The sequence below is a fragment of the Heteronotia binoei genome, chromosome 18, assembly GCF_032191835.1.
Source record: "Heteronotia binoei isolate CCM8104 ecotype False Entrance Well chromosome 18, APGP_CSIRO_Hbin_v1, whole genome shotgun sequence".
Lineage (NCBI taxonomy): Eukaryota > Metazoa > Chordata > Lepidosauria > Squamata > Gekkonidae > Heteronotia > Heteronotia binoei.
Window position 1 is genome coordinate 24,010,338 of NC_083240.1, and position 19,023 is coordinate 24,029,360.

Below are 19,023 nucleotides of genomic sequence, written 5' to 3' on the forward strand. Positions count from 1 at the left end.
ATTTAACAGCCCATAGGCCATACATTATAAAACTAAAATTTAAAAATCATAATAAAACAAAATTTGCCATATCTATTTCATTATTTATTTGTATTTATATCCCGCTCTCTCCACCGAAGCAGGCTTAGGGCAGATCACAACATGTGGCATGCAATAAAACATTTAGATTAAAAAGCATTAAAAACAGTTTAAGAACAATTTGGTGCTAGTTTCGTCTACAATACAGCTTTTACAGAGGCTACTCAGAAGTAATCTTAGTTGTGAAGCATTAATGGCCAAGTACTTTTTTTTTTTAAACTCAAAGTTTTTTATTTTTATTAACAATAAAAGGTTTCCATATAAAAAATACAATATTACAATATTTTGGACATCAAAAAAACAATAATCCAGAACAGCCATTTTCTAATAAACCTCTCTCTAGCTGTTGCATACTTTGGGCCGTTAAAAATGGTATGAATCAACCACTGCCACAGTCACAAAAACTTTTATCTGGAGATGTCTTAAGGAAACAGCCCTTCATCTGGCTGTTGGCAGCACATTGCAACATGTAAGCAAGATATTCATGTCTTGTTTGTTCATGGCTTCCATCTCTGGGTTTATGAATCCACAAATCTGGCTATACTGAAAATTAAAAATATTGATGTCACAAACAGAAGTCTGGTAGAAAAATGTCCAGGCCTGCCATTTAGTGCCGGAAACAGGTTGGACCAGAACATCTGGGCTTTTTTGTACCAAGAACTCCTTTGCATATTAGGCCACACCCCTCTTATGAAGCCAATTCTCCAAGAGCTTCCAGGGCCTACTGTAAGCTCTTGGAGGACTGGCTACATCAGGAATGTGTAGCCTAATATCCAAAGGAGCTCCTGCTACAACCCCCCCCCCTTAGACACTATATTTCTTGGACCATGGGGTCTGCAGTGATTCTATTCTTGAAGTAGTATCCTCTGTGGCTAACTGTGGTCTCTCAGCCATTATTTATCAACTCAGAAGCAGGCCTTGAATTCAGCAGGAGCTCACAGGAGTGCAGCTCCTGAACCTTTCTGAGGGTTCCCCCTCCTCGTCCCCACCTTGTCCACTGAATAGTAGGTGCAGCTGCATAACAATCCCTGCATGAGCTCTACCACCTATTTTTCTACAAAACGACCCCTGCTCAGAGGTATGTGACTGTTGACTCATAACAAGGCTTTTTACTTCCTTTGAAAATCAGCCTACAGAGAACATCATCATAGCTAAAAGAGCAGGAGACAGTTAACTGTTATTTACAAAACCATGCCAGGGGAGAAGGGCTATAACATTAAGAGCACTTAGGACACAGGGGCAGTGCAGTAGGTGATCTAAAGCCAGTATCCAGGCACTGGAGGCTTTTGTTAAAAGAGACTGCAAATTCTTCCCCAGTAGAGGGTGCTAGAATAAGATATTCAAGGACTGGTTCCATATTATAATCACATGCGCGCACACACATGCACACCCACACACAGAAAGTGCCATGCTGTTGGTTTATTTTGAAGGACAGCTGAAATCCAGATGAATGCAGGCTCTGGAGAGAAAAACAAACCACAACCATCAGTTCAACAGAGTTTTCTTTAAGCACCTGCACGCTCATAAGTATAAAAGCATGCACATTACAATGTCCTCCTCCATGACTTTCTAGGACAGGGTTTCCCAACCTGGTGCCCATGGGTGCCATGCGGCCTTCCAAATGCCCACCAAGTGTTTTAGAACGTAAGCAGGGTCAGCTGGAGCTTTTGCCCAGTTCTGTTTCTGATTGGCCACTGGAGATCTGTATGGCTGGTGTGTTTTTTAAAACATTGCTTTGGGAACAGCCGCCACCACAGCACAAGGATCTTTGCTGCGTGGCTGAAGGGGTGTGTGTATTTAAGAGCCTATTTTTCAACAATGGGTTTCTTTTATAGCCATTCTGTTAAAAGGAGCTTCTGCACTATACAGTAGCCTAAAAAGAATTATGCATAACCTCAATCCCTGAGTTTGTAGTTGGCTTGGCCTCCTGTGGTGGCCATTATGTGTTTATGCTGCCCACCATCCTGTGCCAGAATCCCAAAGCTATCCACAGGCTCAAAAAGGCTGGGGACCCCCATTCTAGAAAAAAATGATTTTTATTTATTTTATCAAATTTATATCCCACCCTCCCCTAACAGGCTCAGGGCTGCTAACAACATTTCAAAACCACATAGAATATTAAAAACAATATACTTCACTGTTACAGAACTATTTAAGCAAAGTGTTTCACATATCCCTTCTCCGCAATTTATACTTCCCCTGCAAATTGGTGTTGGAAAGTGCCAACGTCACAGCTGACTTGTGGTGACCCCATAGGGTTTTCAAGGTAAGAGACATGCGGAGGTGGTTTGCCCTTGTCTGCCTCCGTGTCATGACCTTGGTATTTCTTGGAGGGCTCACCTCCAAATACTAGCCAGGGCTGACCCCACTTAGCTTCCAAGATCTGATGAGAGCAAGCTAGTCTCGGCCCCTGCAAACTAGGCCCAAATTATTGACAACTTTATAGAAGCTGAGAAATTGTCCTTGTGAGTCCATAACTAACTTGAGAGGTAGCAAGAGGCAGGGAAGTGCAGTCACAAGGATACCGTAATTTATGTTGGCATTCCTCTGTGAACTTCTGCAACTCTTTTTCTCTTTATGCACACAGTTCATTATCTTAACATCCAGAAATGAGGAGAGAGCTATTGGTATACCTGCATATCCTTCCAACAGGACAGACTCACATAACGGTAACTTACAGTACAGCCCAAGGAAGACTTACATTCTTCTAAGCCCATTGATTTAAGTGGACTCAGAAGAATCTGTTTAGGATTGCTTTGCTAACCCCATAGGCCAATAACAATATGGAGATGGCTAAATTCACCGTAAGCGACTGGGACAGAGCAGGCCATCCAGAGAAATAATTAAATAACAGAGATTGTCATCTGGCCAAGGACCAAAGAAGTCCCATCTGGCCATTGTCATCCTGTGACTCTTCCAAAGAGCAATCCCCAAATCTGCGTTGTTGAGACATTAATTATATGTTGTGTCTGATACTTTGCATCGTTTCTATTTTTGTGATTCTAGTCCTATGGCATTTTTTGTGGGAAGTCTCATGCTATCTACTTTGGTTGTTTTACACTGTGTAATCCGCCCAGAGTCTCAGCAAGAAAGGCAGGCTATCTGTCAATCAATAATAAGAAGAAGATATTGGATTTATATCCCACCCTCCACTCCGAATCTCAGAGCAGCTCACAATCTCCTTTATCTTCCTCCCCCACAACAGACACCCTATGAGGTGGGTGGGGCTGAGAGGACTCTCACAGCAGCTGCCCTTTCAAGGACAACCTCTGCCAGAGCTATGGCTGACCCAAGGCCATTCCAGCAGTTGCATGTAGAGGAGTGGGGAATCAAACTTGGTTCTCGCAGATAAGAGTCTGTGCACTTAACCACTACACCAAACTGGCTCTCAGGGAGGGGCTGTGGCTCAGTGGCAGAACACCTGCTTTGCATGGAGAAGGGTCCCAGGTTCAATCTCAAGTTAACTGGATTAAGTAGGTGAAATGAAAGACCTCTGTCTTGAGACCTTGATAAGCTGCCACCAATCTAAGCAGAACACACTGACACTGATGGACCAATAGTCAGATTCAGTATAAGGCAGCTTCATGGGCGGTTATCAATAGAACTATAGTGTCCAGATCACACAAAGTGATGGTATCGCTTTACTCTGCTCTGGTTAGACTTCACCTAGAGTACTGTGTTCAGTTTTGGGCACCGCAATTTAAGAAGGATATAGAGAAGCTGGAACATGTTCAGAAGAGGGCAACAAAGATTGTGAGGGGTTCGAAGACCAAGTCCTACGAGGAAAGACTGAAGGAGCTGGGCATGTTTAGCCTGGAGAGGAAACAACTGAGAGGTGACATGATCACCATCTTCAAGTACTTGAAGGGCTGTCATATAGAGGGTGGTGTGGAGTTGTTTTCTGTTGCCCCAGAAGCTTGGAACAAAGCCAACAGGTTGAAATTAAATCAAAAGAGTTTTCGACTAAACATTAGAAAGTACTTCCTGACAGAGGGCAGTTCCTCAGTGAAACAGGCTTCCTTGGGAGGTGTGGGGGGGTGGCTCTCCTTCTCTGGAGGTTTTTAATCAGAGGCTAGATGGTCATCTGACAGCAATGTTGATCCTGTGAACTTAGGGGGAGATATTTGTGAATTTCCTGCATTGTGCAGGAGGTTGAACTAGATGATCCTGGAGACCCCTTCCAACTCTTATCATTTTATGTGTCCAATTTTTTTTTTTTAAGTATCAATAGAAAACACTTCAAGTGGTCTGTGGGGGAACGAAACTGGCATTTTTACCCTGATGTTGTAGTTAAAAGGTTACAGCCAAGTGAGAAAGAGAGGCCTGCAGGTTTAGGCGAGGAAGGAAGCAGAAGCTTCTAGCGTCACCAGCTCATCGCCACTTCACTGCACCAGCTTATCCCTCATATCCACCGTTTGGACCCCAACTTATTTATTTATCCTCACTCATCCAACTTGGATATTTACTAGCATATGAATGCTCTGATCCAGCAAGGCAACAGAGGTTCATCTTACCCAGCTTTAGAATCCCAGAAACATAGATTTGGAAGGGGCCATACAGACCATAGTCCAACCCCCCACTCCATGCAGGACCAGCCTAAAGCATCTCCAACAAATAACCATCCAGCCGCTTTCTGCCTCCATCAAGGGATATGCAGATTCCTCTGGGAAGTGCAGCACTAAGGTGAGGCTGTCTTGTTTTCTGCACCAGGCTGTCTTGTTTCCTGGTTAATCATAGACTTCTCTTCCTCTGTAAATCTGCCAGACCTCTTTTTCAAAGTCATTTTAATCTAGCAGCTGTCCTTCCATCTGATGACTGCAAGTCAAGTCTCATTCAGTTACATGTCGTGTGTGAAGGGAAGTTGCCCTGAATCTCTTTACCAACTAGTTTTGTTGGGTGACATCCCAAGTTCAGGTATCTGGTGTTGGAGTGAATAAGTTGCCTTGCTCAGAGTCAAGTGCCGGTTTGTAACAAAACTTTGGGCTGCAAGAGAAAACACACCCACCTCAACCAAAAGGGAACAGGTTTGATGGAATGAGGTTTGATGGAATGAGGTTTGGTGGAATCATGCCTTCACTGTAGAGATACCACCCCGCAGAGGCAAGGCCGGCTACGAACGCAGTTCCTAATAAGCCTTTGACAGCTACTGACCTCCAAGAACCTGCAAATAAAGATTAGCAAACGCTTAGACACCTATCATCTTTTGTGCGTGCAATACTGTTAGTCCCCACTAGAATCAGGGCCTTTTCAGTAGTGACCTCAGTAGCACACACATACGCACTTCCTTAGATACATTGAAGTGGAAGTCAGCAGTTCTCACACACAAAGAGAGCGAGAGATACGTGCCTCTACATAGATGAACAGCAAATTAGCATGAAACTTACTGAATATGTTTTGATATATGTGAAGGCCAAACAGCAAAACAAGCTAAGTTTATACAGTTACCAAGTCACGATTTGTTTGGATTTAATGGGGAGGGGCAAACAGTGTAGTGATAAATGTCAAAAATAGGAGACGGATTTATAAAGGCATCCTTCTTAATTGTTGAGAGTAATAAACTGAGACTGTTGTTATGTTCCATTAGTCTCCTCTCAAGCATATTCCCATCACTGTTTCTCAATGCTAAATCAGGGGGAAGTGACACATGACTGTCATGTACAATTTGGCCTTTTTATTTCATTTCAGGTGACATGGTGGCTTTTAGCTTGACCAGTGGGTTTCAAAGACAGAGCAGAGGCACTGCGTTAAGCGTTTAAAAAGGGAGTCACCCGGTATATGTATGAGAGAACGGGCAGCATATCTTTTAAGGGAGCAATCATCTATCTTTTCCGTCTCCCTCCTCCTGCCTTACCCCTGACAGCGTCCACTCCCTCGCCCTGCTCGATAGCCCTCCCAGCGTCTGTCGCACCTCCACTCTTGCACAGGGCTTCCGAAGCTCGGCAGGCAGCCTTTATGATGGCCATCTTCCCCTTCGGCTGACCGGGTACGTAGATCTCCACTTCCACCTCGACTTCCTCCAGCTCCAGCTCCTTGCCCTGGTCCCCCTTGCTGGCGGTTTGTCGCCCTCGTTTCTTTGAGGTCTTCGGGAAGACGTTGCGCATCATTTTCTCCAGCAGGCAGCGGGCCTTGGCTTCTTCTCCCTTCTGCGGCTCCATGACGATGCCCACCAAGGCGCAGGGAGCCTTCTGGACGATCTTCTTTACATCCTTCAGGACCTTCTGCAGCTCTGCCTGCTTGCCCGTCACGCTAGAGGCTCGGCACAGGAAGAAGATGAGCTGGCACTGCTTGTCTCCTTGAGGGCACAGGGCATTACACTGGTCCTTCAGGACTGCCCCGGGGGCAATGGGGTAACAGGCAGTGGGGAACAGGTCCTTGATGAAAGAGCCCATGAGAGCGTGGGTATCCATGCCCCCGACGGTCTCCCCAATGAGAAGCACCTCTGGGTGCCCCCCAACCTTCTGGGCCAGGACCTGAAAGTCCTGCGACGCCTTTTCCCCAGGGCATGGTGTATTGGGAGGCTGCCCCGGGCCCTGCCCCTTCTTGCTCATGTCCTGCTTTCATGGACTCAGCTGCCTTCTGCCCTCTGCGAATGCTGCAGGGTTTTCAGTTACCCTCCCTCCCGTGATGTCACAATACGCATGCCCAGGAAGACACACAAAGCTCAGCCAAGGCCCTACTCACAAGCCTAGTCAGAGGGGTTCAGCTGCACCTTTAAAATCTGGACTGATGCCACCCCACTCGACAGGGGGATCCCAGATGTGGACTGTTCACCAAGGTCACTTTTTGTACAAGCTACAGTATTCAGAGGCAAAGGCTGCAAATTGACTTGGTGTTTGTTGAGATGGTCATTTAAAGTTCAGAGGTGATGTGCAGACAGAATGGAGACAAGACACATGCTTAAAAAGAAATACAGTTTACTGAAAAAACACTGGGGAAAGGTACTTGAGATGAAAGAAAATAAAAACATTCTGCCTTGTTAACTACATCCTAGTGGTTACATGGCTATTTTTGTAATGGTGGTCCTTGTTGTTTCTTCTTCCCAGCCAGACAAGGACCAGAAGATCCTCTGTTAAGCTTGCATAGAAGATCAAAGCATTCTTACAAACAAGGTGCTAACCGACCAATGATAAGGTTACAGGTCAAACACATTTCTTTTCCCAGACAGATTCAAACTACATACATTCCTTTCTCGCATACATCCCTTTCTAACTTATGGGCACTCAATGAAATTGCTGAGCAGTCAGGTTAAAACAGATAAAAGGAAGTACTTCTTCACGCACAAGGGTGATTAACACATGGAATTCACTGCCACAGGAGGTGGCGGCAGCTACAAGAATAGATGGTTTCAAGAGGGGATTGGATATATATATGGAGCACAGGTCCATTAGTAGCTATTAGCTACATAGTATAAATGGAACTCTCTGTCTGGGGCAAGTGATGCTCTGTATTCTTGGTGTTTGGGGTGGGGGGCCAATAGCGGGAGGGCTTCTAGTGTCCCACTGATGGATCTCCTTATGGCTCCTGTTTTTTTTTGACCACTGTGTAACAGAGTGTTGGACTGGATGGGCCTTGGCCTGATCCAACATGGCTTCTTCTTTTTAAGGCCTTCTCAATAGTAACTGCAGCAAAGATTTCCGCAGGTTATGTACTGCACTTGTGAATCTGCAAACCCCCACTCCACCAAGAAAACTTTCAAAATCTGTCTGAAAATGCAAGGACGTTCTGACCTGACAGGCAGACCGGGTGAAGCGCAGGTAAGGCGCCAACACGTTGTGCGCCCCTTTCCTGCTGCGCCTGGTCCTTCCTTTTGTTGTTCAGTCGCACAGTCGAGTCCGACTCTTTGCGACCCCATGGACAAAGTCACTCCTCCAGGCCCTCCTGTCTTCCGCCATCCTCCGAGGAGGATCGGAGGATGGTGGTCCTCCCTCCACCCCCCACCCCAAAAGTCAGTCTAGGAGGCGCTTGCTCCTCGGGACAGCTAGTGGGGCTTCGCTGCTGTCAAGCCTCTGTACCAGGAGGATCGCCTTGGAAGAAAGGGCGTTCCGGGCGCCGAGGGATCTGGTGCGCCCTGGGCGCAAGGCTCGGAGAGGGGCGCACACAGGCTAGCCAAAAGTAGCCAATCGCGCACGCGGCTCCTTACGCGGGGTGCGCGGCGGTCGGGGGGTCTATTGTGACACGCCGCGGGAGGCCGGTGCGGAGGAGTCCAGCGCCGTCCGCAAGGGCCAAGCCAGGCGGGATGGAGCGCAAAGAGCAGCGGAGCGGAAGCCCGGGGCGGAAGAGCGGGCGGGGCGGAGGGCGCGGAGGCGGACCGGGCGAAGCCGAAGCGGTGGTGCAGCGCACGCAGGTGGTGCTGCTGGCCGGCGAGTCGTGGGAACCAGACAGCGCCCAGGCCGTGCTCAGTTCCTTCGCGCACCACGTGCTGCCCCCTGCCGCCGCCGACAGCCCGTGCAGCCCGAGCCTAGACGACCGCGCCGTCGTGCCCGCCGCCACCGCCGGTGAGCCCAGCTCCCCCCAGCCGCCCTCTGCTCCTCCACCGGCCCAGGGCAGCGGCCAGCTCACCTTCTTCCTCTGCCGGCCATCGTCGCTGCGGGAGCGGCTGCCGCGCCTGCGGGAGGTGCTGCAGGGCGTGCGGGAGCAGAGTCGCGGCACCACGTCGGTCTTGGTGGGCGTGATCGTGCAGCCGCGGGAGGACGAGGAGGCGGAGGCCCGGCAGCGACTCGGGGACCTGCTTTGCGAGGTCTTCCAGGCCGAGGGCGCCGTGCCCGTCGAGGTGCACACCGCCATCTTCAAGCCCGGCCGGCCCGAGGGCGCCCTCGAGGTCAAGCGCGTCGCTGGCAGCATGTCGCCTACAGCACGCCGGATCTCGGGTAAGGCCTGGCCCGGTTAGGGTTGCCAAGTCCAATACAAGAAATATCTGGAGACTTTGGGGGTGGAGCCAGGAGACTTTGGGGGTGGAGCCAGGAGACTTTGGGGGTGGAGCCAGAAGCAAAGGTGTGACAAGCATAATTGAACTCCAAAGGGAGTTCTGGCCATCACCTTTAAAGGGACCGCACACCTTTTAAATGCCTTGCCTCCATTGGAAATAACGGATAGGGGCACCTTTTTGGGGAGCTCATAGAATTGGACCCCCTGATCCAGTATTTTTGAAACTTGGCGGGTATTTTGGGGAGAGAGCAATTGGTGAGCTGACGCTGCTGAATGGTCTGAGCCAAGTAGCCCCTGAGCCTGGCTCTGTTTCCTCCTGGCCACCAATGGCCCCATAGGGTAGCAGCTCCACCAGGAAATTTCCCAGGAAGTTAAAAGGCCTGTCTGTCCCCAAGATGAAGCCTGCTGTATACCCAGCCGAAGCATGTGTTCTCAGGTGCAAATGTGCCCAGAACTGTCTGCAGCTGAGGTCAGGAAGAGCTTTGTGGATGCTCTTTTTAAACTTTTTATTTTTTCCCCATTCATATATGAACATATGAAGCTGCCTTATACTGAATCAGACCTTTGGTCCATCAAAGTCAGTATTATCTTCTCAGACTGGCAGCGGCTCTCCAGGGTCTGAAGCTGAGTTTTTTTACACCTATTTGCCTGGACCCTTTTTTGGAGATGCCAGGGATTGAACCTGGGACCTTCTGCTTCCCAAGCAGATGCTCTACCACTGAGCCACCGTCCCTCCCCAAACATCATTTTACTACTCAGTATTCATCATCTTGCAGGAAGAAACTTTTATTTAAAATCTGGCCTCTCCATGTTTGAACCCTGGCTTTCGGATAAGGTTGCCAGCTCTGGGTTAGGAATTAACACCTGGGGATTTGGGGGGTGGAGCCTGGAGAGGGAGGGGTGGGACCTCAGTGGGGTATGATGCTATAGAGTCCATCCTCCACAGCTGCCATTTTTTCCAGGGGAACAGTATCATTCCAGGAGATCTCCAGGTCCCACCTGGTCGTAATCTTACTGTCACCAGCAGGGAGAAATTTCATATCACTCCAAATACAAAATACTTTTAAAGAGAGACAGTTTACATAATTAAGTTGCCAGCTGCCTAGTGTAGAAAAATCATGGTAGGGCCCAGGGATCATTTTGGAGAAAAATAGGTGGTGGAACTCATTAGCATAACCTATTAGCATATGCCACCACCACTCCATCCAAAAGCAACCTGATGCAAGAAAGGAGAGCCCTGGGTGAGCGAGGCCTGCCTGGGCTGGCTAGAGATCCAGCCAGCCCAAGCAGGCCTTGCTTGCCTGGGGCTCTCCTGGGTGCCCCCCCCAGTCAAATGGCCAGCAAGCCACCCACTGCCCCAAATCACATTAAGAAGTGGAGAAAGGATGGCACGGGCTTCTCCAGGGGTTAATGAGGGCTGCTGTGGGCGCAGCAAAGCCCCTGGTGGCTGGCGGGCTGTCTGTCTGTTCTCCCAATCCAGGGATTGTTATGCAGCTGCACCTACTATTCAATGGACAAGGTAGGTGGATAGGAAGAGGGGGATCCCTCATGAAGGTTCAGGAGCTATGCTCCTTTGAGCTCCTGCTGAATATGAGGCCTGGTAGGGGCATAATTCCATATAAAATCCACGCTTCCAAAATAGCCATTTCACCCCCCCCCCCCCCCGAGGAACTGATCTTGAATGTTTGGAGATCAATTGTAAATAGAGGTCTTCAGGTGCCACCTGGAGTTTGGTAACCCTACTTTCAGAGTACCTTTAGCGGAGAAAATCTTGGCTATTCATATTGATGATGAAAATTCTCTACATTGTTCATTCCACTGGTCCTCCAGAGAATTGGGAAGATCCCTGGCTGCCTGGCATCCCTACTCCTTCACAGAACTCCCTAACTTGGATTACCCACGATTCTCAAGTTGTCATTTGCTTTTCCCTCCTCAAAGGCAGCAAGATGTGGTTGGATAAATCAAAGGTGATGCAGATTTTTGGAGCCATGCTGTCTGCTGGGACTGTGGCCTACGGAAGCTATTACTTCTACCACAACCGTCCTGAGTAAAGTGCCTGAACCTGCCAACACGTCTCCCTTTCAGCGTGGTTAAGGTGAGTCAGGGCGGTGTTGGTTCTGGTTTTGGAGAAGCTGTGGTGAAAATCCGGCATCTGCTTGGTGCTTTATTGAGGATTGGTGGATCAGGGGACCAATGGGATGAATTGCATGTCAGGAGGAATGGGGCATCTTTATATTCTAGCATCTGCTTTTGTGAACTTCTTGTGTTTGGCATATGGCATCCTGGCGTAGAAGAAGAAGAAAAGGAAGAGGAGGAGGAGACTCTTCACTACCTGAAGCTTACAGTCTCCTTTCTCTTCTCCTCCCCACAACAGACACCATGTGAGGTAGGTGGGACTGAGAGAGCTCTCCCAGAATTGCTCTTGAGCAGAACAGCCTTAAGAGAACTTTTGACTGACCCAAGGTCACATCAGCAGGTGTATGTGGAGGAGTGGGGAATCAAACCCGGTTCTCCCAGATAAGAGTCTGCTCACTTAACCACTATACCAAACTGGCTTTTTTAAAGGGCGGGAGGGGGTGGGGGAAGTAGCCAGCTGCTGAGGCTCCTGAAAGCTTATTCTATTCTGGAGGGGGACATTCAGGCTGATTTATTTAATATAAATAAATATTTATATATTTAATTTAATATAATATTGCTGTGCTGTTTTTCTCCCAGAAGTGGTGTATCAGAAATTACAAAACTGTTCAAACAAATTGAAAGCAAAGGAAATGCAAGCATATCTAAGCTGGTCCTGGTCCACTGAGCTTCTTACCACAGGCCTCATGCTGTGAGCCATGGGCCAAGAGCCCTTTAGAACATAAGAGAAGCCATGTTGGATCAGGCCAGTGGTCCATCTAGTCCAACAGTCTGTGTCCTACAGTGGGCAAATCCCAGGTGCCATCAGGAGGACCAGAAGCCCTCCCACTGTTGCCCCCCCAAGCACCAGGAACACAGAACATCACTGCTCCAGACTGTATTGCCTGGACCTTGTGGCTAAGAGCCACTGGTGGACCTTTGTTCCATATGTTTATTCAGTCCCATCTTGAAGTCATCTATGCTTGTAGCTACCACCACTTCCAACAACAGTGAATTCCTTAGGTTAACTACTCTTTGGGTGATGAAGTACCTTCCTTTTATCAGTGATTAGGAGTAGCAGACTGATTCCCCACTCCTCCACATGCAGCCAGCTATAGTTCTCTCAGAGCTGTTCTTTCAAAATCAAGTCTCTCAGAGCTCTTGCAGCCCCACCTGCCTCACAGGGTGTCTGTTGTGGAGAGAAGAAGGGAAGGAGATTGTAAGCCGCTCTGAGACTCTGTACGAAAAGCTGGGTATAAATCTAACTCTTCTCTTTCTCCTGGAGAGACAGTTTGGTGTAGTGGTTAGGAGCACAGACTCTAATCTGGGAGAGCCAGGTTTGATTTCCCCACTCTTCTACATGCAGTGGCTGGTGTGACCTTAGGTCAGTCACAAGTTCTTTCAGAGCTGTTGTCTCAAGAGCAGTTCTTTCAGAGCTCTCTCAGCCTCACCTACCTCACAGGGTGTCTGTTGTGGGGAGGGGAAAGGAGATTGTAATCACTCCAAGTGAAGGGCAGGGTATACATTCAATCTGTTATTATTATTAATGATTTCATTAAGTGCCCCTGAGTTCTTGGTTCACTCCCAAGGACTCCTACCTCTGGATACACTCAGGCTAAGTACCTGCAAGGAGAGAACAAACTCAAGCCAGATGGAATGGAAGATTTAATTCCCAGTGATTTCTTTCTCCAGAGATTCCTCATAGACTTTCAGTGCATTTTGGAGGGATTCGTTTAAGAATCTGGGGCCATTCTGGATCTGGCCTTGTTGACGGAGAAGCTGGTCAGTTGAGAGGAAAAATTTCACTGAGTTCACGCTCATGGCTGATCTAGCTGCACTGATCTGAGGCTAGACTACTGTGATGGGCTATATGTGGGACTGCCTTGGAGACAACTCAGAAACTGACCAGTACATGATGCAAATATCTGGCTGCTGATGGAAGCTAATGAATTTGACCATATTACTGAGATATTGAAGCATCTTTATTGGCTGCCAATTTGTTTCCAAAATCAGTTCAAAGTGCTGGTTTTAAGCATTACAGCTCACAATGGCTTGAGAGCTACATACCTCCTGGACTACTTCTCACAATGAACTTAGGCAGATGGTGAGAGGGAAGGCAGGAAGGGATGAGCCAGCCCTTGGCTTTCATGGCCTGGGGTACTGCTGATTAAGAAGATGAGAAGAAGATACTGGATTTATATCCCACCCTATACTCTGAATCTCAGAGTGGTCACAATCTCCTTTACCTCCCCCCGCCCCACAACAGACACTCTGTGAGGTAGGTGGGGCTTAGAGAGCTCTCCCAGAAGCTGCCCTTTCAAGGACAACTCTTGTGAGAGCTATGGCTGACATAGCTAAGGCCATTCCAGCAGCTGCAAATGGAGGAGTGGGGAATCAAACCCAGTTCTCCCAGATAAGAATCCACACACTTAACCGCTACACTACACCATTTTGAGGTCAGGAAAGAATTTTGTTCCAAGCAAGATTGGTCCAGGGAACCTGGTGTGTGTGTGTGGGGGGGTGTTTTGCCTTCCTCTGGGCATAGAGCAAGGGTCACTGTGTGTGTGTTGGGGGAGGCAGCTGTGAATTTCCTGTATTGTGCAGAGGATTGGACTAAATGACCCTTGAGGTACCTTCTAGCTTTATGTTTCTTAGCCGGAGTCCTCAAGAACATTCTTTTTGTCTCAACAAGGGCTGCTTACAGTCCCAGTGCTGAGGGGGTCAGGATGGTTTCAGTTCATGCTTTTCCACTGGCAGCCCCAGTCCTTAGAAAGGGGTTGTTTCGAGAAGTGTGATCTCTATCAATTTTTAAGCAGAAAATAATGCAGACCAAACTTTCTAAAAGCATCTTTGGAAATTAACTTCTGCTTGTGCTGTTTTAATCTAATGTTGCTTTTCATATTTATGATGTTATCCATATATCTGGACATTGCTTTGAGTGTATAAGAGAACAGCAGTATATCAGTATTTTAAGTGAAAGTGGCATCCAAGATAGAGTTATATCTTCAAAGCCCATTGGCTTCAAGGGTGTAACTGTTTAGGATGGCACTGTAAAACAGTTAATAATAATTTATCATGTATGCATAATCCGTTCTCTCGCTGTATTTTATTAACAGATCTACTTATATCTAATGCACTGTCTGCATTTCTTTCCCAGTTGTTGTGCCCGTCTGGATTTTCAGCCATCATCGAAAATAAAATTTTACAAAAATCCAAAAGGCATTCTCCTGCCCATAATGGACAACAGACCTTGACCATACCTGTTCCTGTACAGGCAAAAGCTGACACCCACCCCCCCACACACACACACAGAGTCTTGGCATAGCACAAATTGTGTACATCTGTTGAACTCTGTGATCAGTGTTGGAGCACATTTCCAGCTTCTGCCTCCCCTTCGAAGGGGGAAAAGACCCAAGAATCTCTATCCATCTCCAGCATAGAATCGAAAGCATGTCCTTCCAGGCAAAAGGGAGCGCTCTCTGGGCACATCTATGCTGTAGCCACAGGGGGGAAACTGTTATCTCATTTTCAGCTCCATTTAAGGCTTAGGGTCACAGCCGTGGCCTACACTACTGAGCTTGTGGGAGGAAATATTAAATGTAATTTGATCAGCGGGTCATAGCAGCAAATAAGTTCAGTTGATTAAGGGAGAGAGGAGAAACTGCGAGGTGACATGATAGAGGTTTACAAGATAATGTATGGGATGGAGAAAGTAGAGAAAGAAGTACTTTTCTCCCTTTCTCACAATACAAGAACTCGTGGGCATTCGATGAAATTGCTGAGCAGACAGGTTAAAATGGATAAAAGGAAGTACTTCTTCACCCAAAGGGTGATTAACATGTGGAATTCACTGCCACAGGAGGTGGTGGCGGCCACAAGCATAGCCACCTTCAAGAGGGGTTTAGATAAAAATATGGAGCAGAGGTCCATCAGTGGCTATTAGCCACAGTGTGTGTGTGTAAAATTTTATAATTTTATATATAAAATTTTTTTGCCACTGTGTGACACAGAGTGTTGGACTGGATGGGCCATTGGCCTGATCTAACATGGCTTCTCTTATGTTCTTATGAAATGAAATATTAGGGAAAGAACGTTGAAAAAAACAGAACTCTCTCAAATGCCCCCTTTCCTCTCCGTACCCTTTAGAGCTGGAATCCCCAGCTTTGTTGAGCCCACAGGCTTTTCTGGAAGTTTGAGAAAGGTGTCACTACAAAATGGCTGCCGTGGAGGACAGACAGTTGGAGGATGGTTACAAGCAGCTGAGAGGTCCCAGCCTTTGAGGATACCACTGTTTCTGAATGAGTACTCCTTGCAGACTCAAAGGTGATTGGGTCCTAGGCCTTTGTTTCTGAAGAGCATCCTGTTTTGGTGAAGCAGAGGAAAGACAGGACTGGCTTTTTGCTTTGGAAGAGAAGCAAGTGGGTACCAGGGCGTACACTAATGGGCATTGTGGCACCATGTTGAGGAGCATTGATCGAACACAGCATGTCACCGTGCTGTGCCCCAACCTGTTCTTTCTCCACATCATTGCTGCCCCTAGCAGGGCCAAATTGGTTAAGCAGCTGAGCCGCAGAAAAATTCCAAAGCAGAAGTCACACAAATTCCTTTTATTGGGACCAGCCAAAACAGTGAGCAAATTTTTGAGCCCTCTGGGGCCATGTTAGGCTGGAAGATGTACATGGGGATGACAAAGACCAGGCTTTCTTCTAGTTCTTTGTTTTTCCTGAAGGGCTAGCTTTAACTGCCTGACCTGCAAGGCCCAGGCTAGCCTGATCTCGTGATATCTCAGAAGGTAATCAGAATTTGCTCTGGTTAGTATTTGAATGGAAACCCTCAAGGAAATCCAGGGTCTTATGCAGTGGCAGGCAGGGCAGCCACCTCTGTTCCTCTCTTGCCTTAATTATCCTGTGGGGGATCACCATAAATTGGCTGTGACTTGTCAGCACTTTACAAATGCACCATGAAGCACAAACCACCCCTGGAGCTGTTTCCAGTCAAGGGAACCCACTGCTTGGCACACGAGGCCAGTCTGAACAAGGAGCATAGCAAGCGAAGGTTTTCAGCAGCTTTTGACAGCTAGAGATGATGAAGCATGAAGTCAGGAGGAAAAGTGCCTTGAAGGTGGTATTTTCCCTCTTTCTTGGCTGGGCTATTTGTTGTCATATCCTACCACAGCAGCAGACAAGCTTGACATTTCACACACATAAACGTCACGAAGTGCCAACATTTTTTTTTTTTAAATGAAAAGCAGATATTGCAGTTTTGAGCACGGGCAGCTGGGCAATGCAGCCCCCTGCTGACTGTTTTCTGGTCAAAAGGCCCCTCCCAAGTTGCTCCCCACCCAGTGGAATGGACTAATTAAGGCCATGATGGGGAAAGCAGCAGGGGGGATTTTGAAAAGCACAAAAATGAACAAGGCAGAGAAGGAATGAACCGGGTACTCATTCCCCTTCTTTCCAAACTGCAGCCTCTGAGGCTGCTTTTCATTTAAAAGCAACAGCTCAGTGGTAGCTTCCTTACAGCATTTTGTGTCGTGTACTTTGCTGTAGCCTGAATGCAACAGGCGGCCAGTTTGTCTTCTGCTTTCCAACCCTTGTTAACAGCAGAAACCTGAGCCTAACCAAAATCATCTCTGATACTGGCTTAACCACGAAGGATTTCCCTTAAGGCCAGTCAGTGTCCCACCTTAACCTAATACTTTGGGGTTCAGATGAGAAACTTCAGGAGTAGGAAGTCTCATAGGAAGGTGGATTATTGCCACAGGAGCTTTCGCCTGCTAAGAAAGAGGCTTTTTGGTAGGCCCCCCAGGGGATGGAACTCCACCCCCCAGTCCTGTTTTCCTGGCAACCATCAGCTTTCAAGGGTCAAAGTAAATCCATCCTATTTGCTCAGGTCTTTATTAGTATCATTGGTATTGATTTGCCCTGATTAGGATAGCCAAGATTAGCCCAATCTCATAAGATCTTAGAAGCTAAGCAGGATTGGCTCTGGTTAGCATCTGGATGCGAGACCACTAAGTTGCTACACAGAGGCAGGGTGATGGCAGGCTACCTCTGGATATCTCTTTCCCTTGGAAACCCTACAGGGTCACCATAAGTAAGCTGTGATTGGACAGCATTTTTGACCACCAGTATTCATATGCTTAAGAGCCCTGTGGTGCAGAGTGGTAAAGCTGCAGTACTGCAGTCGGAGCCCTCTGCTCACAACTTGAGTTCGATCCCAGCGAAAGCTGGTTCAGGTAGCCGGCTCCAGGTTGACTCAGCCTTCCATCCTTCTGAGGTCGGTAAAATGAGTACCCAGCTTGCGGGGGGGGGGGGGGAGTTGGTCGTGAAAACGTTGTGAAAGCAACGTCACCTCAGAGTCGGAAATGACTGGTGCTTGCACAGGGGACTACCTTTACCTTTTTATTCATATGTTTATAAATGCTGCTGGTTTTGTTCATTTGTAATGACTTGCTAGATGATGATTTTTAAAAAATAATTTATATATATATTTTAATGAGCCTGTGAAAATGCAATTGTAATGTTTATAATTGAGCCCTGATGGCCATTGCAGCAGAAAAATGAGGGAATAGCATTTTTGTTAAAAGGGAACTAGACAAGAAAGGAAAACACTGGGCATCATTTGTCCTCCTTGAATTAAACACTTGAGACCTTGATGGGAGGGGCAGCCAACATCACCTGCTGAACTGAGGTGGGTCACAATGTCTAGGATGGTTCTAGAGTGGCTCTGTGGAGCCAGGGCTGCTTCAGAAGGAATGGCCTTCACTGGAGGAGAACAAAAGCCTTCCAGACAAAATGGGTTCAAAGGACCTGAGGTGCATTTTTGACCCACTGAAGCCTAGGCTCACCAAAGTGACTACAGTTCTTGGAGACATTTTCAAAAGGATATTAGGAGACCTGGAGATCACAGCCAGTTTTTTCTTTCTCCATTACCATTGAGGGTCTCCTTGAAGCCATCTCAGAAAGGCAAACATCCCACAGGCTCCCGAGTGTGTCTCTGTTTTGAGGATTACCACTTTTGTGGCCAACATCATCGCTGACAACATTCTTGACCTACTGCGTTCTACTACTAAAGTCAAGTGATATACTCTGACCTCCCATCATTACTAATTGTTGGTTCTTTTAAATATCTGTAACCTCTTCAAAGAAACTACCATTTACGTTTGGTGGTCTGTAAGAGACTCCAAGGAAAAAATGTTTTTAATTTCTTTTTTTTAAACCCAGAAGTTCTCCGTGGGGCAACCCAGATGTTCACCCCTCTGGAATTTCTGCCTAAATGTACACATTTTTTGACTCATGGTGTGAATCCGCCTCCCTTTCTGTTGCACCTTTTTGAACAAGTGATATCCTTTGATAGCTCCATTCCAAATCTCAAAATAATTCCATCCCACCAAATTTCAGTGATGCCAATTCAGTCATATCTACCTTTCCATACAAGAAGTTCAAGTTCATCTTATTTATTTGTCATACTCTGGGTGTTAATGTCCAGGCGTCAAGAGCCATGGGAATTATTCTCCCCAAAAGTGTGCTCTGAGCAACAGCCTCCCTTTCTTTTCTTGCTGTCTCCCTAATTGGTTACGCTGACAGGAAGTACACTCCCACCTACCCCCAAGTCCAAAAGACAGCAGACCAGTGCATGTCAAGCTATACAAGAGGCCACATTTCTTTTCCAGGGCCCCCTCTTCTTTGCTTCTTTTCATGCAGGCCAGCAGGGTCCCATAGTCCCAAGGCTCCCTGTTCTGTCAACAGAAGAACCAACCGGAAAGTGAGGGCCACTTTTGGCGTCTGCTGGCCAAGCTTCTTGGCCTCACCTGCCGTCCTTTCACTTGCCATTTCTGCCCAATGGTGTCGATGGCTTCCATGGCAACAACCTCAATGGCAGCAGTGCAGTGGTCACCACACA

The 19,023-nt window shown here is 47.4% G+C and overlaps 1 protein-coding gene and 1 long non-coding RNA gene across 2 annotated transcripts; one reads left to right on the forward strand and one right to left on the reverse strand.

The window, feature by feature from the left end:
• Window positions 1-1,482: 1,482 nt before the first annotated feature.
• On the reverse strand, window positions 1,483-8,356 carry LOC132586827 (uncharacterized). The gene is made up of 3 exons (XR_009556391.1): window positions 8,219-8,356; window positions 5,084-5,239; window positions 1,483-1,537 (listed from the first exon to the last, which is right to left on the reverse strand). It is a non-coding gene; the product is annotated as an uncharacterized LOC132586827 (long non-coding RNA).
• On the forward strand, window positions 8,264-14,336 carry LOC132586826 (uncharacterized). Its single transcript, XM_060258954.1, has 3 exons — window positions 8,264-8,945; window positions 10,942-11,098; window positions 14,276-14,336. The coding sequence occupies exons 1-2, from the start codon at window positions 8,315-8,317 to the stop codon at window positions 11,052-11,054; spliced, it is 744 nt and encodes a 247-aa protein (XP_060114937.1). The 5' UTR covers window positions 8,264-8,314; the 3' UTR covers window positions 11,055-11,098; window positions 14,276-14,336.
• The last annotated feature ends 4,687 nt before the right edge of the window (window positions 14,337-19,023 follow it).

Excerpts from the sequence above, each read along its gene's own strand:
- LOC132586826 (XM_060258954.1), top strand. The coding sequence starts at position 8,315 with ATGGAGCGCAAAGAGCAGCGGAGCGGAAGCCCGGGGCGGAAGAGCGGG. Across the intron at positions 8,946-10,941 it reads TACAGCACGCCGGATCTCGG|GCAGCAAGATGTGGTTGGAT; the intron begins GTAAGGCCTGGC and ends CCCTCCTCAAAG.